Raw genomic sequence first — 27,803 nt, forward strand, 5'->3', positions numbered from 1 at the left:
GTGATTCATCCCTTCTGACAACGAGGGGGGTCTATTGATGAGGTCTATTTTATTTTTTCATGGAGACCAGCTGGAGCCCAGACGTGCATGTTTGTATCTTTAACTCCTTTCAGGTAAAGAACTGCTCGTCGCCTCTTTACCCAGTAGAAACATTTACAAAACACCACAAGAGGAAGAACATCACTTGTTCCTGTGAACAAAGGGATGTCCCTCTTTCACTGTCATCTACATTGGACACAGTTTCTGTTTTATTTCACCATCATCAAATTATCATTCATCAATCACAAGCATCATCACTATCACCGCCACCACAATCATCATCTTCAACCCACACACCCAGTGTGAAATGTGCACCTGGAAACAAATAAAAAACATATTCTTCCCTCCTCATATCTTTCCCCCCCCAGTGTCACAGTCAGAGGTAAAGGAGTCAAGGGGGGCCTACTGATGGGCTGCAGTCCCAGGCAGCTCTGTGACTCTTGAACATCACCCAGAAGACAGGAGTTCGACACCAGATCGGACAGGAGAGACGAAAGAGGAGGAGAGGAGACTCCATCGCCCTGGCTCCGTCCATACTAGCAGTGTTCACTTCTGACTGACAATTCACTGATCAGCTCTCACATTGCATGATGATCACCAAATCCTCCACCATTAAGAACATGATTGGATAAGTTAGAAGAAGAAAAACAAAAGACAAACTAAAAACACATGAGCCCTGAGCAGAACCTCAGAGAACCACAGGATGGAGAGCAGAGTATGTAAACATCACCTACACTGGGGCAGCGGCTGTATGTGTGCGGCTAGTTTGATTGGGAAGAGACCGTTTTAGGTTATGTACAGTGTCAGTAGCAGATGCAGCCAGACGAGGAGTGGGAGTGCCTGTAGAGCGTTCCAGAAGGTAGCTGCAGACTGAAGCCTTGAAGGAACTGCAGCCGTGGGGTTCTACAGCTCTGCAACAGGGTGTCTGCAGTAGCCTGTCTGCAGTCTGTCTCTGCAGCTGGGACAGTCTATCTTTGTGGTCTGGAGCCTGCATTAAAGTGCTTACTGCAGTAGTAGAGCTGCATGCTACAGTTTTAGATCTGCAGGCAGTAGTCATCTGGGTATGCAGTATTCTGGGTGCGCAGCACTGTGGGTCCGCAGGTCTAGACGGCTACAATGTTGTTCATCTCCCAGCGCTGGGTGGTCTTGCTTGTGTCACAGTCGGAGATGAACACCTTGTGGAGGACATCTGACCGATCCAGACACTGACCGGTGGGGACGTAGGTGAACCTGTGGAGGTCCTGGAGGGAGGGGTGAGGACAGAGGACAGAGGACAGGAGGAGAGAGGACAGGAGGAGAGAGGACAGGAGGAGAGAGGACAGGAGGACAGGAGAAGAGAGGACAGGAGGACAGGAGAAGAGAGGACAGGGAGGAGAGAGGACAGGAGAAGAGAGGACAGGAGGAGAGAGGACAGGAGAAGAGAGGACAGGAGGACAGGAGAAGAAAGGACAGGGAGGAGAGAGGACAGGAGAAGAGAGGACAGGAGGAGAGAGGACAGGAGGAGAGGACAGGGAGGAGAGAGGACAGGAGAAGAGAGGACAGGAGGAGAGAGGACAGGAGGAGAGAGGACAGGAGGAAAGAGGACAGGAGGAGAGAGGACAGGAGGAGAGAGGACAGGAGAAGAGAGGACAGGAGGAGAGAGGACAGGGAGGAGAGAGGACAGGAGGAGAGAGGATAGGAGGAGAGAGGACAGGAGGAGACAGAGGGAACAGGAGATGGGAGAAACCACGTCAGGCTAGAGATCATCTCAACAACACAAGTACCTCTCTGTGACTGAATTGTGATCCGGGCTCCACTCTGCAGTATATGATGTCAGGGGTCAACCTACCTTAAAATATCTCCACTCGGTGTATTCGTTCATATTGCAGTGTGTTACTATGACAGCAGAGCTGCCAGGGCCTCTGGTCATACACTGGTCATACTGCATCAGCTGGTTAGCTTCATTGATCCTGAACAACTGTTATGTATAAAACGAACACACACGACAATTATGCAAGAACCACTACTCCACCAATCCTCTGTGTGTATGTGCATCTCCATATCTGTGTGTGTCTGTATGTGGGTATGCATAAGTGTGTGTCCCCGTAAGTGGCTATATGTGTGGATGTGCCTAGCAGTGTGTGTGTGTGTGTGTTACCTGGTTACCCCCCATCCTGTGGCAGGGTCCTATCTCTACGTTGCCTCCATTGGTGTGGCCCATACTGTCTATACAATAGCTGGTCTCATAGCCACGGATCTAAAAACCACAACATGAGCAGGAGTTAGACATAGGAAGGGGGCAGGATTGGGCCGATACTTCTGCTTGGATTTTTCATTGGTGATGCTGCTCTGTCACAGACCGATCAGATCCAGTCGCTGTAACACTGATGTCATATATAATAGCTTCCTCCCTGCCTACCTACCTTCAGTCAATCAGTCAGATAGACTGGCAGACTGATTTTCTCTGTCTCTGTCTGTCTCTGTCTGTCTCTCTCTGTCTCTAGGTCTCCCTCTCTAGGTCTCCCTCTCCCTCTCCCTCTCCCTCTCCCCCATCTCTCTCTCTCCCTCCCCCCATCTCTCCCCCCATCTCTCCCCCTCTCTCCCCCCTCTCTCCCTCTCTCTCTCTCTCTCTCTCTCTCTCTCTCTCTCTCTCTCTCTGTCTGTCTGTCTGTCTGTCAGACGTACTTCTCCCCACTCCACGTTCTTCGGGGGCAGGGGGTAGTGTTGAGGAATGTCGTAGGCAATCTCCTCCATGAACCACTTGAAGCTCTTGCATCGATGCTCTTCCCTGAACTTCCTCAGCTGGCTGATGTCACCGTAGGCCAGCGTCAGCGTCTCTGGGCGGCTGGCGTAGAAGTAGTCCTTGTACTCATCCCACCACACCTCCACCACACGCACATAGTTCTGGGAGTGCGCACACACAGTGGAAGTGTCACCACACACACACACACACACACACACACACACACACACACACACACACACGCACACACGACTCTCGTTTGTGTTCATCCTCAGGTTGTCTTTTACTTCTCCTGTGCACGTGCATGCACACAGCAGCTCTCCAGTATCTGGGGTTCAGACTGACCTTGAGGGTGGGGGACGAGCCCACGTGGGCTGGTGGAGGGTTGCCTTGCCAACCCTGCAGGCGGTATATGTGTCCGACACGAGAGCAGGGCACGAAGAGCAGCTTGCCTCCACACTGCCAAATCTACACACACAAAACCCCTTATTGCACGAGTGTAAGAACGTTTGTCTTTATATGCGTGTGCGTGTGTGTGAGAGAGTTTATGAGTGAGTGTGCATAAGTGTGTGTGTTTACCTTGTATGAGATCTCAAAGTTCTCTCCTCCCCAGATCTGTAGTCCAGGGTCGTAGAGGCCCAGCTCAAAGAAGAAGTCTCTTTCTATGGCAAACAGACCTCCGGCCATGGCAGGGGACCTGACCACACGCACGTATATATACACACACACAGCAGTCAGACCAGGCCAAAAACGACACATCCTATGATTCCACAGTGAGAACAGGAAGTAAGTGCACATTGACCAGAGAAGGTGAAGGTAAATGATGGTGACAGGGTGAAACATGAATGAAGGAGGTGAACGTTGCCCCAGAGAGTCCTTTCACTAACCTACACTAACCCATATTTACTAACCTACACTAGCTAGTTCATTTTTACTTATTAAGACGAGGCCAGGAGACTAGGCTAGCGGGCTAGGAAACTAGTTATCTAAGTAACAGGGAGAAGAAAGACTAGCAAGTCTGATAGCTAGCTGTGGAACTAGTCCCACTGTACTAGTTAGCTGTGTGAGAATCATGATCACATTGGCAATAAGTTATCCAGTCCTGTTTGATAATTGGGTTGATATTTCAGTCAGACCTCAACAAAACACATTCTAACAGGCCAGCCAATAAGATTGTAGTGACAAACACTGCAGCCAAAAAGACTACGGAAGAGCTGTTGGTAGAATCGCAAGTCTCACTAACATTCTCAATAGTTTCTTAGTAGCCAATCACATAGCAGAAGGTTGAGGTTAGAAGCCAATCACAGAGACGGTTAAGGTTAGAAGCCAATCACAGAGCAGGAGAGTGCAAGAGAAGTAGTACAGTAGACCCGACACAGCAGCTGCCAGAAGTCATGTTAGAACCACCCAGCCAATATAACCAGCCAGTCAGTATAACCAACCAGCCAGTATAACCAGCCAACACACCCAGAGCAGCTTCGGGGTAGATATATATATATATCATTACCGATAGGGCTCGGTTCTAGTGGCTCTGTTCTGTTTCTCTCTGCTGCCCAGAGGGACCCTCTTCCACAACATGCTCCAGTCCCATGCCCCCCGGGCAAACCCATCCTCATCACCGCCCCCCTGGGCCTCGATCACATAGGTCTGGCCGTGGATGGAGTCTATCAGGGGCACAGTGGACACCGTTCTGGAGGAAGGGAAGGGGGGGGGGGGCACACAACGGCACACACACACACACACAAAGCATGCAAGCATGCCCGCATGCACAGACAAGTGTACACACACACACACACACACACACACACACAGAGGAGGGACGGGAACAGAGGAGAGGGGTGTGTGTTAGCAGCGTTCAGGCAGCAGTGTACCGGTAGGGCTGGGTCTTGTGCTGCATGGTGCTCTTCTCTCTGGAGCTGAGGGGGACCCGCTTCCAGAGCAGGCTCCAGTCCCACGCCCCTCGGGCCAGCCCGTCCTCATCGCCCCCCTGCTGGGGCTCCAGAGTGTACTCACTACCGTCTATGTAGTCTATGAGAGGCACCGTGCACATCGTTCTACACACACACACACACACGTCAACATGCCACACACGTGTAAACATACAACACACATGGATTAAGATCTCATACGCACACACTCGTGCACACAAACACACAGCAGGGTGGGTGGGTGGAGACACAATCATTATTCTACAGTAGAGTGTACCGGTGTTCCAAGTTTTGCTCAGCTTGAAAATAGCAGTGAACAAGCAGGATCCATCCCTAAAACAACACAGTTGGTTTAGGGATGGACGCGATTACAGTCCGAACAGAACAGTGTTTATACTAGACAGTGCTGTTCCCCAGCTCCTGCAGGGTGCTCAGCACTACAATAGTTTGTTATAAATGATTGACAAAGTGCCTGCTAGCTGTAGCTCTGCAATAACAGAAGCTAACACAGATGTAAAGTACAGTGTTTCCTCTATGTTGATTGGCGTGGCGGCCTGCCACGGTTTCAGAAGTAGGGCTGTACAAAAGGCCGTCTATAGAAGTAGGGCTGTACAAAAGGCCGTCTATAGAAGTAGGGCTGTACAAAAGGCCGTCTATAGAAGTAGGGCTGTACAAAAGGCCGTCTATAGAAGTAGGGCTGTACAAAAGGCCGTCTATAGAAGTAGGGCTGTACAAAAGGCCGTCTATAGAAGTAGGGCTGTACAAAAGGCCGTCTATAGAAGTAGGGCTGTACAAAAGGCCGTCTATAGAAGTAGGGCTGTACAAAAGGCCGTCTATAGAAGTAGGGCTGTACAAAAGGCCGTCTATAGAAGTAGGGCTGTACAAAAGGCCGTCTATCAGCAGTGATTGTTAGAGTGCATGTCGGAGAAATGCACGGACACGCGCTTCACAGCGCAGTTGAGATTGCGTGTGTGCGTCTTTGAGAACTGTAAGTTGTATAATTTATGCTGTCAGTTCATTTAAGCCTGTTGTTGTATTAGTCTATAGTTCTTGCAATTAAAATTAAGTTAACTGGTGATTTTTGTTGTTTGTATTCTTCACCGACCTGCTAGCTAAATTGATCTGAGTCTGTTGATTTTATAGCGATTGCTGCCCTTGCTCAAGTTTGTATTTTAGGTGCATTATCATGCTTAAGTAGTTTTAATTAATAAATATTGGGTTTACTGTTATTATTTGCTACAGAATGCTTTGCCTATCAAGATCAAATGAAGCAGACAGTGTACATGCTTTCGAGTACCTTAATCTATAGGCTAGACTACTGACCATTTTCAATAAGTTGTTACGTCAATAATAAATTGGCAGCATTCATACCATTTAGAACATACTTTATGAGTGGAAGGTGTCTTTAGGTAGCCCAACCTTACTGCTTTAGGGGAAGTAGGACGAAAATATGTGCAATATTAAATTGGGGGGGGGGGGGGTTTGGATAGACCTGCCCCCCACTGCTAAAAGAAATCCTAGAGGAAACACTGATGTATGTAGTCTTTGCTACCTGTCCAGGGAAATGGGGGCCACCAGGGGGGCATACCAGTTCACCCCCACCTCACAGTGGGCATCCAGGTAGATCAGCACCTGGAGGCGAAACACACACACACACACAGAGAGATCCTGATTACCACAATAGAGACTGTGCATGTGTGTGTAGGGTATGCTGGTTCTTGTGTAGGTGTGGAGAATGTGCGTAGTAGTGTTGGGGTGCTACCTGTCTAAGTGTGTGTGTACTAGTGTTGGGGTGCTACCTGTCTAAGTGTGTGTGTACTAGTGTTGGGGTGCTACCTGTCTAAGTGCGTGCGTAGTAGTGTTGGGGTGCTACCTGTCTAAGTGTGTGTGTACTAGTGTTGGGGTGCTACCTGTCTAAGTGTGTGTGTACTAGTGTTGGGGTGCTACCTGTCTAAGTGTGTGTGTACTAGTGTTGGGGTGCTACCTGTCTAAGTGTGTGTGTACTAGTGTTGGGGTGCTACCTGTCTAAGTGTGTGTGTACTAGTGTTGGGGTGCTACCTGTCTAAGTGTGTGTGTACTAGTGTTGGGGTGCTACCTGTCTAAGTGTGTGTGTACTAGTGTTGGGGTGCTACCTGTCTAAGTGCGTGCGTAGTAGTGTTGGGGTGCTACCTGTCTAAGTGTGTGTGTACTAGTGTTGGGGTGCTACCTGTCTAAGTGTGTGTGTACTAGTGTTGGGGTGCTACCTGTCTAAGTGTGTGTGTACTAGTGTTGGGGTGCTACCTGTCTAAGTGTGTGTGTACTAGTGTTGGGGTGCTACCTGTCTAAGTGTGTGTGTACTAGTGTTGGGGTGCTACCTGTCTAAGTGTGTGTGTACTAGTGTTGGGGTGCTACCTGTCTAAGTGTGTGTGTACTAGTGTTGGGGTGCTACCTGTCCCAGAGTGGCCACACGGGCCCCGATGCTCCTGGCCTGGATGAGCCCCTCCCTCTTCTCATTCCTGTGAAGCTTCACCAGACCATTCCACTGCTTGATGTAGTCCTCCAGACGCTCCTTCAGGTGGGCTGGGGGGGTTGAGAAGGAGAAGGAGTGAGTCTGTGTGGGAGGGAGTGTGTACGTGTGTGTGTGTGTTGGAGTGAATGTGTGAGACAGCAAGAGAGTGTGTGTGTGTGTGTGTGTGTGTGTGAGAGGTGTGTAAGATGGTGTGTAAGATGGTGTGTGTGACAGAGAAAGCGAGCATGTGACACCGAGTCCCTACCCTTGTTGCTGTAGTCGTCTATGAGGACGATCTCAGCCAGGTACCTGGGCGGCGTCCTCTTGATGACACTGTGGACAGTCCTCATCAGCGTGGACCAGCCCTCGTTGTGGAACACGATGATCACGCTGGACGTCAGCAGGTTCTCGTCATAGTTCCAGTATTTACACCTGACACCCACATTACAGGGAGAAAAAACATATTTCCTCCTTGTCTTATACACACTTGTTGTTTCCAGACTTCAACAGTATGAGTGCGCTAGCCTCCATTTTGGCCCCCTGCTCCCCAGTTAGGTACATACCCAGCCCTACTTGAAGTATGACAGTTTCTCTACAGAGAGAGAAACAGATCTAACAACAGACCAGATGCTGTGTATTAACCAGTCAAACAACCTTCATGCCTCGGGTCTGTCTGTCTGCCTGCCTGTATAATCACAACAGACTCGCTGCTAATCACACAAGATGTGGTTAGACTGGCTTCTTTCTTCACTTCTGCCCCCTCCCGCTCTCCTCCTCTGCATACCGCTCTAACCTAGCTTCTAACCACAGACGTTGTAAACAACAGCAGAAGGGCTCTTTGCCGGAGCCTCATACACATTATAATACTGTTACAGTGACACCTAGTGGTGTGACGCAGGGCAGCTCCTTGACATGAGGGTCCAGATCCTGATGGATAGACAGACAGGCTGACAGACTGAAACAAGCTGACTGACAGACAAGCTGACAGACAGACAGACAGCCTGACAGACAGACAGACAGATCCAAGCTGACTGACAGGCTGACAGACAGACAGACAGGCTGACAGACAGACAGATCCAAGCTGACTGACAGACAGGCTGACAGACAGACAGACAGACAGACAGACAGACAGGCTGACAGACAGACAGACAGACAGACAGACAGACAGACAGACAGACAGACAGACAGACAGACAGCCTGACAGACAGGCTGACAGACAGACAAATTATAATGATATGTGATGGCTACATTGTTAGCTTATCAATTAAACTTACATTGTAAACAGTAAACACACACACAGCCCATACTTCCTGCTTGTTCAGAGAGGAGCTTTAACAAAGGTGTTCTTTGTCAACCACACATTGGCTCAGGGCCCAATGAAAGGCTCCCTTAAACTCACACACCGGTACAGTCTGGTTTTGTTCGTTGTTTCAACGCGCGTGTGTGTGTGTACTGGCATTCTCTCCTTCCTAAAACCGGGCCTGAAAGAACACAAGCGTCTTTGCAGAACACAGCTTCATTATCAGACCCACAGACACCAACACTAACCCAGGTACACACACACAGACCTGAATACAGATTAACCTGGTAGTGGATACAGGCCCACACACCCAGGCCCAGCATAGAAGTAACCGTATGTTAACATGGAGGTACACACTAAGTTTCAAACCAGCTAATCTTGCTGGTAATCTAGACCTGGAATAACCACATCCCCAACAAATTATCATGATAGAATACTTCATTCCACAGCATGATTAACAGCAGCGTCACACACACACGTCAGCAGGTGTGGGCTAGGCAAGGTGTGTCCTCAGTGGGATTCCTTAGTCTGACCTGTGCTCCAAAGCCATACTAGCCACTACTGCGTCACACCCTGTCAACAACCAGGGTGTTCCTAATTTGACTCACCCACTGCCATTGCAAACCAGTGGTCCAGTCCCTGTGAGTGGCGTCTCTTAGGCGCGCACTCATTTACATTACATTTAGTCATTTAGCAGACGCTCTTATCCAGAGCGATTTACAGTAAATACAGGGACATTCTCCCCGAGGCAAGTAGGGTGAAGTGCCTTGCCCAAGAACACAATGTCATTTTGCACGGGGGGAATCAAACCAACAACCTTCTGATTAATAGCCCTACTCCCTAACCGCTGAGCCATCTGACCCCCACTCAAGACTATCCTTATGCTTGACGTACATGGGCCATTGAACAGACCTGGGGAGTCTGCCACTGCCTGGTTCCTGGTAGATGACCTGCAGCTGGTTCAGCCCTGATCCCCACACTCAACTTACCCTACAGGTGTTCTATCTACCAGCTTTAGATCTGCCACACCAAACCAGCTCTGGTGGCGGAGGGATGTACACCTGGGTCTACTTTTTTTTTTTTGGGGGGGGGGGGGCCCTTCTACCTCCTTTGGAGGAGGAATACTTACTCGTCGTGCCGGATGTCGCTGATGGTCCTGTCCAGGGAGATCATGTCGCTAGCCACCATGTTGAAGCCAAATTCTTTAATGCTGTCCTGCACGGCATCCTTGTACTCTGGGCCCAGGACGAAGGCCTTGGCCCCCTCTCCTGGCCCCCCGGGGATCCCCTGGGGCTCCGGCTCCCGTGGCTCAAAGTTCCCCAGCGTGCCCTTCTTCAGCACGGGGGCCGAGTAGGCGTTGGTGTGGGGCTTGAAGGTCACGTACTGCTGCTGGATGACCTGGAGGAGGAGGTGTCACTGTTACATACAACTCATAATTGTTCGTTCACACATAGTAGTGTTTGTCACTTTCACATGCACCTTCACCTGGTTCTGGTTCTTGTTCTGTTGAGGCTGGGCGTCATGTCGGTCAGCTCCATTCTTATGTCTGATGGAGTCGAGGTCCACCTCCACCCCCTCCACGTGTGGCCAGGGCACCACCGGTCTGAACTGATCTCCATCCACTGCCTCTGCTTTGGGCAGAAGCTTGGCGCCAACATTCCCCTCCTGGAGGGCAACACTGAAGTTAGAATGGTACACACACTCATACACTCTCATTTAGTGCCACATTTAAAATAATATAAGAAAATATGTTAGAAGGACATATGTTTAAGAACATAAGAACAACTTATAAGAAGTTTAATTCCGTATTTTATTTAGCCGTTTGCACAAACTGCTAGTCTATAGCTGCTGTAATACTACTAGTATCTGCTTCCGGGTTTTACTGATTTCGCTGGCAATACTGTAGATACAATTCTAATAATATTATGATGACATGAGTGGACATTGAGAGACTTACCTGATTAGCTAGTCTTGCAAGCAAACTAATTTAGCGGTTTAATTCAATGGCTACGTTGATAATGAACCTACGTATGCATGTTATTTATTAATTCGTTGGTATGAATGGCTTTCAGCTTCAGGTTAATGAATGGTCAGTTCAAATCGGTCACAAAAACTGCATCCAACAGCTCGAGCTAGTCATCTCCATGACAACGAAAGACGGGGTTAGCTAGTAATGTTAGTAATAGTAGTACTTAACTGGTAGTTAGAGGCTAAAGTGATTTGTATCTCTGCTAGAAAACCTGACTATATGCTAATATTCCCTGCAGTTTAGCACTAGCTAGCTGCTACTACTGGTGACCCTTACTGAGCTAGCTGACGTTTTCTAGCGAGACTCGGTGTACTGTACTGTAGAGAGCTAACATTAACTTACCCGTTTTACAAATGGGTTTTCGTCATTTGCTTTCGGTGAGAGGGACGACCAAAGCACCACAAGCCCCAGGAACGTCCCGATGACTATCAAACTACGAAGGATGAATCCTACTTTCAGCCTCATTGTTGAAACAAGACCAGTTAGCTACAAATATGCTAGCGAGCGAGCTAGCTGTCAACCAACCCCCTTGCTCTGTGGCACCCCTGCTCTCTCTCGTTAAAGTCCGTGTCTGTCGCCCCGGTTGTATCGTGCGGCTCCCCTGATCGACCCCTCTCGACAGTTCTAGATCTGTGCCTAGCTAGTACTGTAGTTGCTTATTCCTTCCTCCCTAACCCTTTACCACTCCACCGCGTCCTTATGTTTATTCAATTTATTTTTACAGGCACCTAGTAAGTGCAACGCAAACTGACCCTCCCTTTTGCTAGAATGGGAGTGCATTACAGCGAAGCTGCTGCACTGGGTTTGCTAAATACACACGGATGTTAGCTCAAACAACAGGACGCCGCAGGTGTGTTTGATTAGCGGCGCAGTTAGATAAACCGCTGTATTATAGCTATACTGTTTGTGTACTGTAGACATTGACCCCCATTATCACAACCACTGACAAAGAAACAGACATCCGTAAGCTGCTGAAGACAGCATTGATTTAGTAAAGTGTAAGTGACGGACTAAATGTAGGATTTATCTTGGAATTGCATTCAGGAGTCAAATGTGTGATGTGGTATTTCATGTGTGGAGTAAAACTTAAAAAATGTCCAAAAATGCTATGCAATGTGAAAAAAGGGCAGCTTCCGCTATTTATGTATGCAAAGCACAGCTAGGTGTTTGTTGACTTTCGAGGGTGGTCCGGTTAGCTGAACTGACTGCTGTGCCTGTGCTATCTGCCCAATACATGATTAATTCTAAAATACGTGGTACAGAGCGTGAAAGTTTATGATAGCAGGTCTACATAAAACTCAAGACTTGGTCATGGGAAGCCATGCACACACTAACACTAGTAGAAAGTACAAAACATTAAATGGTTGTACATTGTTATGTAATGTATAGCTATTATATAATTAATAGGGTTGTCAAAATTAACGCGTTAATAATGCGTTAACGCAATCTTACTTTAACGTGACAAAAAAAACAAATAGTGCCGTTAACACACGTTTCTTTTTGACCCTGGGAATCACTTGATATCACATGACTTCGACTGCCAACGGTAGCTGAATGATGGAGAGAGAGCTTTTAGATGGGAAGTTCCATTTCAAAAAGTTGCGAGACGGCTCGGTTGACAAAACTAAGCCTGTATATACTAATTATCAGGCTGAGTTTAGTTATCACCGAAGTACTTCCAGCCTAAACTATCACATCATGCAAGCAAAGCACACAGCTAGCAGCAGCGTTAGCTGTAGCAGCAGGAGCGTTTGCTCCGGTAATATAGCAGACAACATTCGCAAAAGAAGCGAGCAGCTGACTGGGTTCAACAAAATAGAAACGGTATTGTTCAATTTTAAGGTCAATCTTGCTTAAGTCAGTGGTTCCCAACCTTGATCCTCAAGGCACCCCTGTCCCGCATGTTTTAGATGTTTCCCTGCTCCAACACACCCGATTCAAATAATGGTCATAAGCAGGCTTCTGCAGAGCTTGATAACCCATTCATTTGAATCAGGTCTGTTGGAGCAGGGAAACACGGGCTTAAGTATTCTTATATTATGGAGCAGTATATCGTAGTAGGCTATGAGACAATATGTCTTAAATGTATTTTATATTCCAGAACAAGTCTAATTGTTTATTATACAGCAGTATAGTTTGTGAGTGAATAAAAATCCCTCACGATTTAAATTGTGTTCCATCTGAACTTGTTATATGGACATTATCATCCAGTTAGGCTTATTTGAAGTTAAGTACACCCTTTTTATGTTATTTCAACAATAACATCATTTATTGGGGTACAATTTTAACAGATTAAATGGATTGAATAATTTTGCGATTAATTGCGATAAATCACATGAAATAATGCGATTAATCGGGATTACATATTTTAATCGCTTGACAGCCCTAATAATTATACGATATGTGCACCCCAGACATGACTCTGCCTCCCTCTACCCTCAATGAGGCAAAGCAAGTGCACATGAACAACTCCTGTACGACAGAAGAAAAGATGGATGGACACAGCCTTCGTCACACTAACCGGTTCTGTGGTGTTTACCACATAAATAAGATCAATTATGAGAGCTCGTCTCCTGTCGATATCTGTAGGAACGACAAGAAAGGACGCCACTTACTCAAAGCACCCATTAAATGGCGTAAGATGGCAAGTTAAATGCAGTTCATATTGTGGACAATTAAAAGATGGTAATGATGACATACGAAACCAGATATGGCAAAAGTACACACGTCCTTCCCTCAAGTAGAAGTAGGCAAAATATACTCATGTTTAAAAAGACAAAAAATATTGAAGTGTTGACTGCACTTTTTCCACTCAAGTTGAAGTAAAAAAGTATGGGTTCTGACATATAGGCTACTTAAGTAAAAAAGTAACCATTACTACTACCTGTTGGACCTCTCATCATATGAATACAAAAATACATTATAGACACGCAGCGCATAAGCCAGGAATCCAGTTTGACACAGACAATCTCCCTCAGATATGGCCATGGGTGATCAGGAATGTCCCATTCTCAGTCATGTCGACATCGCTAACTCCCTTTATCTTATCCCTAAAGTACTTTTTTTTCGAAATTATTTTTCACAAAGTGAAAGAAGAGGGGAGGAGAACAGAGAAGCCTAAAACAGATTAGATGAAAGCAGATCAGAATACAGGACAGTATGGTATAGTCGAGTCCTCATCAAGTATTTTTCAATGATGCCAGTGCTGGTGTCGTGTCTTGCCACTTATCCCGGTTTATTCACCTTATATTATGTGTATCCTCTCCCCTAACATGCAAAGGGTCTGCCCTGCCATCATGTGTGTTATTTTCTGTGTTTGTTTGGTCACAATGAACAAACTGAGATAATATGGAGATGTCTGCTCTTTTCTAGCAAAAGTTACAGAGGGGATACACATTATATCAGGCCGTATTTTCACCTGATATAATGTGTATCCCCTCCAGGGGCGTAGCCAGAATAATATTTTTGGGTAGGCCTAGAAAAATATAGATAGGCATCCTTTTCATTTTTTTTTCTTATTTACTTTACGATTTGCACCCGGTGCATAATTTTTCTGAGATCTTTTCGTTTCTGGGTATGCCTTAGAACAAATTGGGTAAGTCTGTGCCTACCCGTGGCTACGCCCCTGATCCCTTCCCCTAACATGCAAAGGGTCTGTCCTGCCATCATGTGTGTTTTTTTCTGTGTCACAATGAACAACCTGAGATAATATGGAGATATCTGCTCTTTTCTAGCAAAAGTTACAGAGGGTTCAACCTTTAACCCCCCCCCCCCCCCTCAAAAAAAACATTCTATGGAAAATAAACCATAAAAAACTTTTTTTTTCAAACTTTCAAAAAAAGTATTTGTAGGCCTATTTTGTTACTTCCCATCCCTGCATACACCCGATAGGGTATGTATTTGAATACATATAACACCAACAAATTGTATGTGTGGTTTCTGGAAACATGATTGTATGATGGTAAAATACTTAAATCATCTCCATCTATCCTGCTCAGTCTTTTATTGAGCCTAAGATGATCTTTATTTAAAAAAAAAATGTTTCAACAGAACAGAATACAGAGCTGCTGTGCAAAGTTCATCAGTTCAAGTGTATTCGGTCATTAGACCATTTCAACCATCACTAAATCACCTTCAAACACACTGAGATAAGTTACTTTCCTAAAAAGACCAAATAAATACATAAACAGATCAAATAATAAATATATACATACATAAATAGTCATATAAAAAGATAACCCTTTATCCCTGGTTCCAGTAGGGGCAACCCATGCTGTGGAGAGAGAGAGAGAAAGGAGAGGTATAGAGAGATCTCTGATCCAGAGTCTACAAGACCTCATTACCTTTTTACCTTTAACCCCTAGTGAAACAGGATATAACCTTCTTGAAGATTCTGAGTTCCTGAGCCAGGTACACCCTCCTAGCTACCCTGCTCCTACTCTTCTGAGAACTACATATCCCAGCAGGCTGAAGGACAGGTAGACCTGTCTCCTTTACTTTAGATCAGACCCCAGGGGGAGTAGTCTAGGGCAGAACAGACAGACCTCCCCCTCCTTCTGTTAGCAGGCCTCTGATTGGCTGGACCATCCCTTAGAGGGTCCAGGGAGGCAGCTGGTTGGCTGTCCTAGGAGGTTGGCGGGTCCATGATGTTGAGTTTGTAGAGCACGGTGGTGTTGACTCTCTGGAACAGCCACTTCTGGGTCTGGGAGGAGGGGTCACAGGGCCTGAGGAAAATCCTCCTGTCTGCTGGAGAGCTGTCCATACAGCCACTGCTCACTCTATGGAACAGGGACAGGTCCTACACACACAGGAACAGAACAGGAGTCTGTGTGTGTACCTGTGTGAGAGTGTGTATGATGGTGTGAGCGGTTGTTTACCTGTGTGTGTGTGTGTGTGTGTGTACCTGTCTGTAGCTCCAGTGCTGGTTGCCCTTCATGCCGTGGCAGTCATACAGAGTGACAGGGCTGGTCTGAGACACCGCGTCCAGACACAGTTTCCTGCTGTGGAGAGGGTCTCCCGGACGGACGTCCTCCCTCCAGCCAAATGTGAAGATCTGAGACGCAGACACACAAGGTGAGCAAAGGGTTAATGCCAGGCCGTGTCATGTTCACTTGTGTCCAGGTGCGTTCAGGTATATCCAGGTGTGTCAGGTTGGGTCCTACCTGCTCGTGGGCCCAGGTGCGCTCCTCCCCCTCCTTCAGACAGGTGTCCAGTCTCACTTCAGCTCCTGTAGAGCCATGCTTAGCGTCTACACACAGGCCAGATGCTGCACTGCGTATCTACACACACAGAGACAGAGGAGTCAGGAATGAGAGGTGTGTGTGGGATATGTATGTGTAGAATGTGTACTGCCCCCCCCCCCCCCCCGCACTGACAATCTCCGATAATTTTCACAGAAACGTCCATGTCTACTAGAGAAGATGACTGTGTGTGAGAGAGAGGGTGAGAGTATGTGTGAGTATGTGAGCACGTGTGTGTGTGTGGGAGTGAGTGTCTGATAGAGAGAGTGTGTGTGTGAATGAGTGTGTGACTGTGAGTGTTAGAGAGTGTGTGTGTGTGTGTGTGTGTGTGTACCTCTCCCCAGGCAGCAGCAGCTGGTTCTACAGGGGGGTAGTACCGAGGCAGGTCCCAGGCCACCGTGTTCATGTACCACCTAAAGCCCTTACAGCCAAGCTGCTTCCTCCTGGCCTTCTGATTGGTCAGATCCCCAGTGGACAGGTGGCGGTACTCGGGACGCCGCTGGTAGATGAACTCTGTGTACTCGTCCATCCACGTCTCTGCGACACGTTTCAGGTTCTGGAAGGAGAGGGGGAGGAGAGAGAGAGAGGAGAGAAAGGAGAGAGGGGTGAAAGGAGGGAGAGTGAGAGGGAGGAGAGAGGGGGGAGAGAGAGAGGAGAGAGGGGTGAAAGGAGGGAGAGTGAGAGGGAGGAGAGAGGGGGGAGAGAGAGAGGAGAGAAGGGTGAAAGGAGGGAGAGTGAGGAGAGAGAGGGGGGATGAGAGAGTGGGGAGAGAGAGAGGAGAGAGGGGTGAAATGGCGGAGAGTGAGGAGAGAGAGGGAGGAGAGAGAAACGGAGGAGAGAGAGGGAGAAGAGAGAGACGGAGGAGAGAGAGAGAGAAGAGAGAGACGGAGGAGAGAGAGAGGGGTGAAAGGAGGGAGACGGTTAAATAAAACTTAATGAGTCAATAGTTAGTTGGTTGGTTGGTTGGTTAGTTAGTAGTTGTGTTAGGTAAGTGAGCTCACTCTGGCCAGGCTGGTTCCTGTTGGGACCTTATATGGAACGTACTTCCTGTAGATGTGTCCCACTCTGGAGCAGGGGACGTCGTACATGCTGCCTCCGCACATCCAGACCTGCAGGTGCACACACACAGATGCAGGCGCACACACATACATGAGTTACTTTCAGACATGGTATGTGTGTATGTGTCCATGCCTTCACAGCCCTCAGTCTCAGCTCCACACTGTGCCTATCTGAAAGGCTGAAGGGGAGGAGAGAGGTGGCGGGAAGAAAGAAGGAAAGAAAGAGAGATGTGAGTTCTTCTCATCTGGTGTGGGGGTGGACTCTTCCTCCTTTGTCCCCCCCTGTCCCTCCTCTCTCCCCCCATGTCCCTCCCCTTCTCTCCTCCACCCTTCCCAGGAGAACACGCTTTACTGCCACTTCACCTCATAACTATTTTTGTTGTTACCATGGTTTCCTGTCAGGGAAGAAAGGGCTACATTCCAATTACAGAATAAACTGAAAAAGAGAAAGAGAGGGAGAACGACACAGAGGGAGACAGAGAGAGAGGGAGAACGACACAGAGGGAGACAGAGAGAGGGAGAGAAGGACCTTTGTTTGATTTTCATGTTTGTTTCACAAAAAAAAAAAAGTCCCTATGTAAACACTTTATTATGAGAGAAAAACTGGGAGCAATGGCTCTCTAAAAATATCCGTATGACATGTATGAGTGTGTCTGTGGGGTGTCTAACCTTGAACGAGATCTCGTACTGCTCTCCCCCCCAGATCTCCAGGCCTGTGTCGTATCCTCCCAGCTCCCAGAACCACTGGCGGTTCACTGCAAACAGACCCCCGGCCATCACTGGAGACCTGGGGTCAGAGGTCAGAAACACACATTTACATTGAGTCCAGATTATCCAGAGCGACTTACAGTAAGTACAGGGACATTCCCCCGAGGCAAGCAGGGTGAAGTGCCTTGCTCAAGGACACAACATCATTTCACGCGGCCAGGAATCGATCTGGCAACCTTCTGATTACTAGCCCGATTCCCTAACCGCTCAGCCACCTGACCCCCCATACACACACACATCACGCCTATCACATACATATCAAAGACAAACACACCTCTGACATGAAACACATCACTACCATCCGGAGTGTTTATGGAGCCCCAGCCATATAATCACTGTGTTTTCACATTCAAACAGAGCTCAGCTTATAATGTGGTGTGTGTGTGTGTGTGGTGCTGCTCTGGTGCTGTTACTCTGCCTCGCCTGCAGGGGGAGACAACACCTCAGAGATACACTCTCACACACACACCACTCACTCGATCACTCACTAACTCACTCCCAGGCGTACAAAAAGACTGAGAAAGAAAGAGTCAGAGAAATAAATAAGAGAGCATAAAAGAAAGAGAGAGAGAGCTGCTACTTTATAGATTTATTAAAGTGTTCTTCTTCTGCTTTCTTCTTTGTCTCAACAAAGCTGTATGGACAGTAATGCTAGCTCACACACAACGTGAGAAGAATGACACCGAGAAACTGTGTATGTGTGTGTGTGTGTGTGTGTGTGTAGGTGTGATACTGAGGATGAAACAAGTGCTTGCTGACTTTGTTTTGAACAGAGAGAGGTAGGTAGCAGTTTCCTCTCTCTCTCTCTCTCTCTCTCTCTCTCTCTCTATTGCTCTCTCCATCTTGCTCTCTCTTTTTCTCTCTCTCCATCTCTCTCTCTCCATCTCTCTCACCCCCCCATCTCTCTCCCTCAGATCATTTCCTCTGCTCCCAGAGGTGCTGCCAGATGATGACACAGCTAATTTCCATGGTCCTTCCAAATTAATCTTATGTGAGTGACTGTGGGAGTGGCTGTGTGTGTAAGTGTGTAAGTGTGTGTGGTCTGTCCCTGGTGCTTCCAGCTGGTGAGGACATGTGTGAGACATTGATAATGGAGACAGTCACAGCTGCTACACAAACACACACACAGACACACACACAGACACACACACAGACACAGACACACACACCGGGAACAGTAATGCACATGCAGGTCCTTTAGGACACATTTAGACTTAATCTCTCACTAAACACACACACGCACACACACACACACAGATTTGCCTTTGCTCAGCATTTAGTCAGTGAGGTCTTGGTGATGTCATTGCCCTTGAGAGAAGCCGCTACTGACTTGCCTAATTAATAATGCATGAAGACTGACCACAATGTGTGTGTGTCAACGTGTGTATGTACGTCAACATGTATGTGTGTATGTCTTTGTGTGTGTGTGTGTGACTACGTGAGCATGTGTATGTCTTACTGTATGTGTGTATGGCTAGGCAAGCAAGCCAAACTCACAGGTAGGGCTTGTGTGTATATGTGTGTGTACTCATGGGTAGGGCTTGTGTGTGTGTGTGTACTCACGGGTAGGGCTGGCTGGGGTCTGAGCCCTGCAGCTCAGGGGGTATAGGGATGCGCTTGTAGTACAACTCCCAGTCAAAAGCTCCCCTCATGGCGTCTCCAGCCTGTGCCTCGTAGCCAAAGTGGTTATGGTCTATCACATCTATCATGGGACACACTATGGTCCTGGAGTTCTGGGCTATCTGGTCTGTCGAGGAAAGGAGGAGAAAAGGAGAATAGAAGAGATTTAAAATAATGAGAATAATGATTTCAGTTTTTTGGTCCCGCCTTTTTGTACTCAGGGCAGCTTTTGGTCACCAGACGATTAGAAACAATTACAGCTTCAAACTGGGTCTGCTCCCCCAGGCCTACCTACCCTGCTGTCACTGTCATCCTGCCTGCCCGTGTGCGTGTGACCGCCTGTCATTGTGTGTGTGTGTGTGTGTGTGTGAGTGTGTCCCAGATCTGTAGGACAGAGCCAGTGGAGCAGGGAGAGCTGATGTCCTCTCAGAGGATGCCCTGCTGGGACGGATCAGCACTGTCCGCGGAAAGGACAGGAACGGGGGAGGAGAGAGGGGAGGGGGGTGATGAAAGGGGGAAGGAGGAGGAGATGAGGGGATGAGGAGAGAAGGGAGGGGAGAAGGAGAGAGGAGTAGAGGAGGGGGTGAGGAGAGAGGGGAGGAGAAAGAGGAGATGAGGGTAGGGGGAGAGGGGGGAGGAGGATGGCAGGAGGGGGGGGGATTAGGGGAGGAGGATATGAGGGAGGAGGAGGAGAGGAGGTGATGAAGAGAGGGGGTAGGAGGTAGAATAAATGGGTGGAAGAGATGAGGCCTATCAATTTCTGTCCTTCTCCTCCTCTCCTGCTTCTCCCTCTCTCAAGGTTTTTCGGATATGAGGTCTTTATCTCTGTCTTTAGAGTATGTGTGTGTGTGGTAGTGTATGAGTGTGTGTGTGCGTGGTAGTGTATGAGTGTGTGTGTGTGGTAGTGTATGAGTGTGTGTGTGCGTGGTAGTGTATGAGTGTGTGCGTGTGGTAGTGTATGAGTGTGTGTGTGCGTGGTAGTGTATGAGTGTGTGCGTGTGGTAGTGTATGAGTGTGTGTGTGCGTGGTAGTGTATGAGTGTGTGTGTGCATGGTAGTGTATGAGTCTGTGTGCATGGTAGTGAATGAGTGTGTGTGCGTGGTAGTGTATGAGTGTGTGTGTGCGTGGTAGTGTATGAGTGTGTGTGTGCGTGGTAGTGTATGAGTGTGTGTGTGTCTTACCCAGTAGTGGAGGCAGCCAGTTTATGTTGGTCTCACAGTGGGAGTCTAAGAAAGTAAGCACCTCTCCCCTTGCCACGGACGCCCCCAGGAGGCGTGTCCTGATTAGCCCCTCCCTCTTCCTGGTTCTGACAATGCGCACTTTAGGGAACTGGGACATGTAGTCTTCTAGACGGGTCTGCAGGTGCTCTGCATGGAGAGACAGAGAACAGCAAGGTGAACTGGTACCACACTGATTCATTTAGTGTGAGGGACACACAGACAGAGGGAGACAGGGAGGGGGAGGGGAAGGGGGGGGGGAGAGTAGACGCTATTGTGTTGATACTTTTTTTCTTTTTCATCCCCTCTTTCAGTTTTACTTCCTCGCTAACCTACATCATGCTATTTCCCTGTTCACTTACAGACCAGAGTTAATGTGATTACACTCACTCTCTCTCACACACACACACACAACTACATACACACAGGCGTACAGCGTCAAAGTTCCAGCATTATTCTAATCCAAGCGTTAATACCTGCTCCTCTTGCCCTATCAGGGACTAGCAGGGTGTTCTGCTGTTTGTCCCTGATTACACACACATCCAACAGTGTGTGTGTGTGTTATGTGTGTCTGTAAGAACTGGAGCAATTGAGAGAGAGAGATAGTAAAAGAGAGAGAATGAGAGAGAGAGTGTGAGCGAGAGGGTGTGTGTATGTGTGTCTGTGTCATGTGTGTCTGTAGGAACTGGAGCAATTGGGAGAGAGAGAGAGAGAGAGAGAGAGAGAGAGAGAGAGAGGGAGAGAGAGAGTGTTGTCCAGCATTGAGCTATCGATCACTCTGTCCTTTCCCTGCTTGATTAAACAAGGTCATAAATCAATGCTGTGATGTGGGCCTGCCGCGGCAACCAGAGGGAGGAAGTGACAAATAAACTATTCAGGAAGGAAGGAGGAAGTAGGAAGTTAAGAGATCCCTGGGGGAGGGAGTAGGGGAAGGAGGGGAGAGAGTGGAGGAGAGAGAAGGGGTGAGAAGAGGGAGTTTGGGGGAGGAAGCTGACAGACCAGTTATGCTTTGATGTTTACCAAACTGCATTCTGTACTTTTAAATTTCTCTACTTTACACTCTCTCTTTCTCTGTCTGTCTCTCTGTCTCTCTCTCTTACTCTCCCCTTCCCTCCCTTCCTCTCCTCCACATTCAGGTAGAGAATGTTGAGAGAATTTAGAATGCAGGAAGTTCAAACAATGCTGACCTCATCTGTCTGTCACAAGTTCAAACAGTTTAAACAGCTCAGAAAACAAACGACACACACATACACACTCATAAAATGATGAATAGCCATCCGTGTTTGTCCAGGTTGGAAGAAGAGTAGAGGGTGATGACGGCCGACAGGCAAGATGAGAGGATTGAAGGAGATGGGGCGGGTGTCATGAGGACGGCCCGAGGACATCCTCTCCATAGCTATTCTTTAATCAGCGCCACATCTAAGCAACATGTGGCCCTCCAGCCAATTACCAGGCTCACTTCAAACCCCTCGTGCTGCAAAGCAACCTGCTGCTCTGTGTGTTGGTAAGAGTGTGCAGGTGTCTGTCTGTGTGGGTGTGTGGGTGTGGGTGTGTGCGTGTGAGTGTGTGTGAGACCCCTGCTATTGTCTCAAGGGTAGGCTGTGTGAGGTCAACAGAAAAGAGAACATTTTTTAACAGGGTAAACCGCATAGTGAGATATAGGATACACACGATACACACTGACAGACACGCACAGCAACTCTGAGCTGTTAATTGGCCTGCAGTTGATCTGGAGCAACAGCAGCAACTGACAAGATCCTGTGGAAGTGTACGTGTGTGTGTGTGTGTGTGTGTGTGTGTGTGTGTGTGTGTGTGATGTATGGACAAGGGTGTGTCCAGCTGACATGTTGAGGGTGGCAGTTGCTGGTTTAGCGAGACGCATCTTTTGATACATGGTGATCGTTACCAAGGGAACAAAGCCCAGGCCGCTGAAGCTGTATTGATTAGCTGTGCAAGGCGAGGGTGGATGGGAGGAGGAGAGGACCGCTGGGAACTGGAGAGATAAACAGGAGGGATTCACGACCGAGAGACAGAAGCCAGACTGACACTGGCGAAGGAAATACCAGCCAATGAGAGAGCAGGAAATAACAACCTGGAAGAGGAAGAGGGGAGAGAGAGGAAGAGTAGAAGACCGGGGAGGAAGATGAGGGAGATGAGAAGGAAGCCTCGCTCCAGTGCGAGGTTTCACATTGCGCGTCTGAGAGCCGAGATTACATCCAGGTTCTGTATTTCTCAGACACACAACAGTGCTAGCAACCCCCAGGGTGCTGTCTGTCTGGAGGTGGAGGGAGAAGGGAGGGAGGAGAACAGGAAGAGCTCAGAACAGGGGAGGAGAAGTAGAAAGAGCTGAGGAAGAGGAGGAGTACGAGGAGACGGAGGACAGGAGGAGAAGGGGGGAGGAGGAGGTGAGTGTAGAAGGGAAGAGGGAGGAGAATGGATAGGATGGGTGAAAGAGGAATGAAAGGAGGACAAGTATGGAAGGTCTGTTCAGGCAACTGCTGTCCTTCAACCCTTTCTCTTTCTCTTTCCTAGTTCTCTCTCTCTTCCCCCCTCTCTTTCTCTTTTGGGGAAAGAAGAACAGATCCTCCCTCCACTTCCTCTCCAGAGAAAGTAACCCCCACATAATGACATTTGTTTCCATGCTTCTTCAAAGTGAATTATCCTGCTAGTCTGGCTGCAGAGGTGTGTGGGTTTGTGTCTGTGAGTGTGGGTTTGTCTGTGAGTGTGTGTGTCTGTGAGTGAGTGTATATATGTATGTATGTAAATGCTTGTTAGTGTGAGGTGAATAATGTATCATTCATATCCTTAAGATATCAGCAGCCGGTAAAGTGATGACTGCGTTAGTGGAATTCTAACCTGGTGTGTGTGAGAGTGTGTGTTTGTGACGTGACCATTACCACTGGACAAGTTAGGTTGTATTTGTAATGTAACAACTTTCCTATATTGATTCTGATTTGATCATATGAAATAAGCTAGAGAGAGGAAGTGAAAAGGAAAGGAGTGGGAAGATAAAGAGACATAGAGAAAGAAAGAGCTCCCTGGTCCCAAGGTCATGTTTTCCTTTCATGTCATTTGTTTCTCATGTCCTCTCCTCACCTCTTGTGTCAGTCTCCACCTGCCCTGTCTGTGGGACTGTCTTCCCAGCTCTGATTCATTTCCCCATACCTCTCGTTATCCCTCCCTCCCCGGTGTCTTTAACCCTCGTCTTCCTGATCGTCTGTGCCAGGGCGTCTTTGAATCATGCATTAGGCATTCTATCAGTTTTTCTTGTGTCTAGTTCTCCTGGCATTTTGATCCCTGCTTTGTTTACCCAAACCTTCCTTTTGTCTTGTCCCTGCTGGATTTGTTTGCCTGGATTGTTCCCACTGACTTCCTGTGTACCAAACTTTTGCAAGTAAAGACTTTGTTTGTTTTCAAGATTCCCTCTCTGAGTCGTGCGATTGAGTCCTCAAGCCTGTAAGTCCGCCAGTCGTCAGAGAGAGAAGGATGCAGGGTAGAGATCACACACAGAAGGATTCTATTTCAGTTGAATCCCAAAAGGAATGAAGATGAGTGAAGAAGGTTCCTGTGTATCAGCTGTCTCTGGAAGGGAGGGGGGGGGGTCTTGGAGGGGGGGGGTAGCAGAGGAGAGAGACAGAGAAGAAAACACAGATGGCTCTAAGACACTTTCTCTCGACCTCTGCTCCCAAAAAAAAAAAGTCCTTGTCTTTCTCCGCTTGTGGTGTTTGCGTGCGTGACAGAAAGTGTGTGTGTCGCAGAGAGAGCTGAAGAAAGTGTCAGTTTTTGGACTGGTCAGTGTCAACAAGACAGTGTGTTCCCCTGTTCCCCTGTGACAGGTGCTGGGTGTCAGAGGGGCCAGTGGAGAGGTGTGTGCTGCTCCATGATAATCGCCGTACGGAGAGTGGGGCTGCTGGGGGGAGAAGCAGCAGGACTATCAAATATTCATCCGACGACCTCTGACCTCTGGCTCACCAGGTGTCAGTCTGCCTGCAGAGGAATACATCTTTAATGTCCTCAACGGTGCTGCGTGTGCGCGCATGTGTGGAAGAAGGGTTAGTGCATGTGTCAGAGTGTGAGTGAAAGTGTTTGTGTGTTGCCAGTCTGTTAGAGCCAGCTACAAAGCTTCTGCATATCATTTAATCTCCCCTGGTACAATAGCGTGACTGTCTGAAACTGTGTGTGTGTCTAGTCTCTAACGAGCTGAGGTTAATCTATTACAAAGCTAGTCATCATGATGGTGTGCGAAGGAGTCACCATGTCACATACTCACATTCGAACACACACACACAAAGTAGATGTTTTGACCACTCTATGCTTCCTGTTACAGAGGGAGAGAGCACTTAGACTGACATCCCTGGCAACCACACTCCAACCAGATTATTACTGATGCGTGGCATAGAAATCACAGTCCTGTAATGTTGAGAGCAGCAACACGCCTGTTGCATTATCCACTCTCTCATTACTGCGCGTGTGCGTGCGTGTGTGTGTGTGTGTGTGTGTGACTGGCTGGTGTAGGTACCACATAAACATCTCGCGCTTGTAGTTAGGACTGCTCTGTTCTCACTAATGCACCGGGTCCACTGGGACTGTGCACACACACACACACACACGCTCAGCCTTTGTTATTTTATCACAGACTGCCTCTCCTCACTAAAAGCTTATCAGAGCATAACTAAACACGCCGCTCGCACCTGCGTTAGCTCAGGTAACGCGTCAGCACACGGCAGGTGTTTAACACACACAACAGGAGGAGAGAGAGAGAGCGACACAACTAGGGCGGGACTAACAGAGGTCAGCTGAGAGTGAAGGGGGAGAGAGAGAGACAGGGAGGAAGAGAGAGCATGAGAGAAAGCAAGAGAAAGAGACAGAACTGGGACTAATAGAGGTCAGCTGAGAGTGAAGGGGGAGAGAGAGAGACAGGGAGGAAGAGAGAGCATGAGAGAAAGCAAGAGAAAGAGACAGAACTGGGACTAATAGAGGTCAGCTGAGAGAGAGGGGGAGGAAGGGGGGGAGAGAGAAAGAGAGGGAGAGAGAGTAAAGGGAGAGATAGGGAGAAAAAGAGAGAGCGACAGAAAGGGAGAGAGAGAGACAGAACTGGGACTAATAGAGGTCAGCAGAGAGAGATGTATTTCAGTAGTGTCCTCACGTACATACAATCATTTTTATTATTTTTTTCAAAATCACTTTTTGGTCTCACACTGTTCCCCCTGTTCTGTTGCTGTAGTAATGATTGCTGCACCAGTCGAGAACCACCAGTGGAGAATCTACAGGAGAGAAGCTGTTTCCAGAAGTTCAACAGGATCTGCTGTCAGAACTTCTCAACTGACCGGCTCTCCTCCCCTGACCCCTAACTCCAGCCTAATGGACCAATGAGCAGCCTTTCAGAGCTGGGGAAAGACGGGCCATATAGTTACATGACTGCTGAGGCCATTTAGTTTGTGGGGCTGTGCGTGTGTGTGTGTGTGTGTGTGTGTGAGAGAGCAAGAGATTCAGCATGACAGAACGTTTGCCAAACCAAAGCCCATAGGACTATGACCCTCAACTAACACACACAAAGACACACACACACACACCCAGGGGTGTTGCTGTGTTGTCGTAGCGATGTCTCGTTAAGGAGGTGACAGGGGTGCTAATGAATGAGGTCACGTCCTGTCGCTGTACTGTGATCAAGACGAGCGTGGTACAGGGGATTAGCCGGTAATTACACATGGCATGTGTGTGTCTGTGTGTGTGTATGTGTAATACAACTAGCTAAAGCAACTAGCTTTTTATCAGTGAGGAAATAGGCTGCGAATGACATGGGGAGCTGTCATGAACACAGACACACACACACAGACACGCACAAATACATAGACACATATGCACTCACACACATGCACACAAGCTCACATGCGCGCACACACACACACAAACACACACAGTCAGCTAGATGAAAGCAGCTTGTGTAGATGCAGAGGTAAACGCAGGCTGTGAAATGGCACACATGCTGCACAGAGATAACTGATCATATTCTCTTCGCTTAAGCTTGGAGGGAGGGAGGGAGGTGAAAAGAGAAAGAGGGAGAGAGATTGGGACGGAGAAGGAAAAGGAAGGAGAGAGAGGAGGGAGACAGCAAAATGCAGTTTTGCACATTTTTCTAATACTTCTACTAATGGCTGTAAATTGTTCACACACACACACACATCCCCGTCACCCTGTTGGACTGTGTAAAACCGTAACTAAGCAGATTCAGAAGCCATCAGCTCAGGGGATGGAGATAAGATCGCCGTGGATACGCTGATCGTCGTGGATACGCTGACAGGGCATTGTTTTATGGCACTGTGAATTGCTGTGACATTTACTTTCTTTTGTCTTTCCTCAAAATGAAGACATTCCTCCAGGCAGCCCTGTATTCACTCTATCTCTCTCTTTCTTTATCTCTTTTCTATCTACTCCTCCCTTTATTCCTCCGCTTCTTTATCTCCCATTTTCTCCCATCCTTCCCTCCCTGCATCTCTAAGTCAAAGCTAGAACAGCATTCCATGATATTTGTATAACCATTCAAACTCACCTTTGAAGGGTGGAGTGTTAGAAACCAGCCACTCTACAGAACCTGAGGGCTTGTTAGACCCCCCGTCTCAAGCAGAACAGGGCATCATGTAATGGGTGGGTGTTGGTAAGTGCTGGAGCATTTGTCTGCAGATCGAGAGGTCACAGGTTCAACCTGCCAACTCCTCCCCTCCTCGTAAGTCCCTTCGGATAAAAGCGTCGGCTAAATAAACACAATATTATTTCCATTAACAAGCGCACCACTCCAGTAGAGTGGTGCAAGGACAGGCTGACCATGCCTGCAGAGCTCCCCCGGCTGGCAGGCCTGCAGCCCTGAAACCCTGCAGCCCTGCAGCTCTGAAACCCTGCAGCCTTGCAGCTCTGAAACCCTGCAGCCCTGAAACCCTGCAGCTCTGAAACCCTGCAGCTCTGAAACCCTGCAGCCCTGAAACCCTGCAGCCCTGAAACCCTGCAGCCCTGCAGCTCTGAAACCCTGCAGCCTTGCAGCTCTGAAACCCTGCAGCCCTGAAACCCTGCAGTTCTGAAACCCTGCAGCCCTGAAACCCTGCAGCCCTGAAACCCTGCAGCTCTGAAACCCTGCAGCCCTGCAGCCCTGCAGCTCTGAAACCCTGCAGCCTTGCAGCTCTGAAACCCTGCAGCCCTGAAACCCTGCAGCTCTGAAACCCTGCAGCTCTGAAACCCTGCAGCCCTGAAACCCTGCAGCTCTGAAACCCTGCAGCTCTGAAACCCTGCAGCCCTGAAACCCTGCAGCTCTGAAACCTTGCAGCTCTGAAACCCTGCAAGCCTGCCCACAGCAGCTGAGTCTCTGCTTCCCCACCCACCCAACCAGACAGGACAGATTCATC

The 27,803-nt window shown here is 48.2% G+C and overlaps 2 protein-coding genes across 3 annotated transcripts in view; both read right to left on the minus strand.

The window, feature by feature from the left end:
- Positions 1–226: 226 nt before the first annotated feature.
- On the minus strand, positions 227–11,440 carry galnt7 (UDP-N-acetyl-alpha-D-galactosamine: polypeptide N-acetylgalactosaminyltransferase 7). Of its 2 annotated transcripts, none has more exons than XM_084687744.1 (13): positions 10,849–11,440; positions 9,963–10,142; positions 9,607–9,875; positions 7,443–7,609; positions 7,118–7,248; positions 6,242–6,321; positions 4,269–4,451; positions 3,341–3,458; positions 3,107–3,229; positions 2,704–2,922; positions 2,177–2,275; positions 1,868–1,996; positions 227–1,280 (listed from the first exon to the last, which is right to left on the minus strand). In XM_084687744.1, the coding sequence occupies exons 1-13, from the start codon at positions 10,969–10,971 to the stop codon at positions 1,143–1,145; spliced, it is 1,959 nt and encodes a 652-aa protein (XP_084543870.1). In that variant the 5' UTR covers positions 10,972–11,440; the 3' UTR covers positions 227–1,142. The 2 variants fall into 2 exon arrangements, with proteins under 2 accessions (XP_084543870.1, XP_084543871.1); XM_084687745.1 differs by lacking the exon at positions 4,269–4,451 and adding an exon at positions 4,633–4,815 and having other exon boundaries at positions 10,849–11,439.
- A 3,083-nt stretch (positions 11,441–14,523) lies between these two features.
- galntl6 (polypeptide N-acetylgalactosaminyltransferase like 6) overlaps positions 14,524–27,803 on the minus strand; it is a 53,667-nt gene continuing 40,387 nt past the window's right edge. The window contains exons 6-13 of the mRNA XM_084687176.1: positions 20,374–20,559; positions 19,136–19,319; positions 17,474–17,591; positions 16,748–16,855; positions 16,081–16,302; positions 15,669–15,785; positions 15,410–15,559; positions 14,524–15,304 (exon numbers count right to left, since the gene is read on the minus strand). Coding sequence (XP_084543302.1) covers positions 15,131–15,304; positions 15,410–15,559; positions 15,669–15,785; positions 16,081–16,302; positions 16,748–16,855; positions 17,474–17,591; positions 19,136–19,319; positions 20,374–20,559 — 1,259 coding nt within the window. The 3' untranslated portion in view covers positions 14,524–15,130. The remainder of the gene's footprint in view (positions 15,305–15,409; positions 15,560–15,668; positions 15,786–16,080; positions 16,303–16,747; positions 16,856–17,473; positions 17,592–19,135; positions 19,320–20,373; positions 20,560–27,803) is intronic.

This window comes from Hypomesus nipponensis, chromosome 22 (genome assembly GCF_054491055.1).
Source record: "Hypomesus nipponensis isolate SF chromosome 22, ASM5449105v1, whole genome shotgun sequence".
Classification (NCBI taxonomy): Eukaryota; Metazoa; Chordata; class Actinopteri; order Osmeriformes; family Osmeridae; genus Hypomesus; species Hypomesus nipponensis.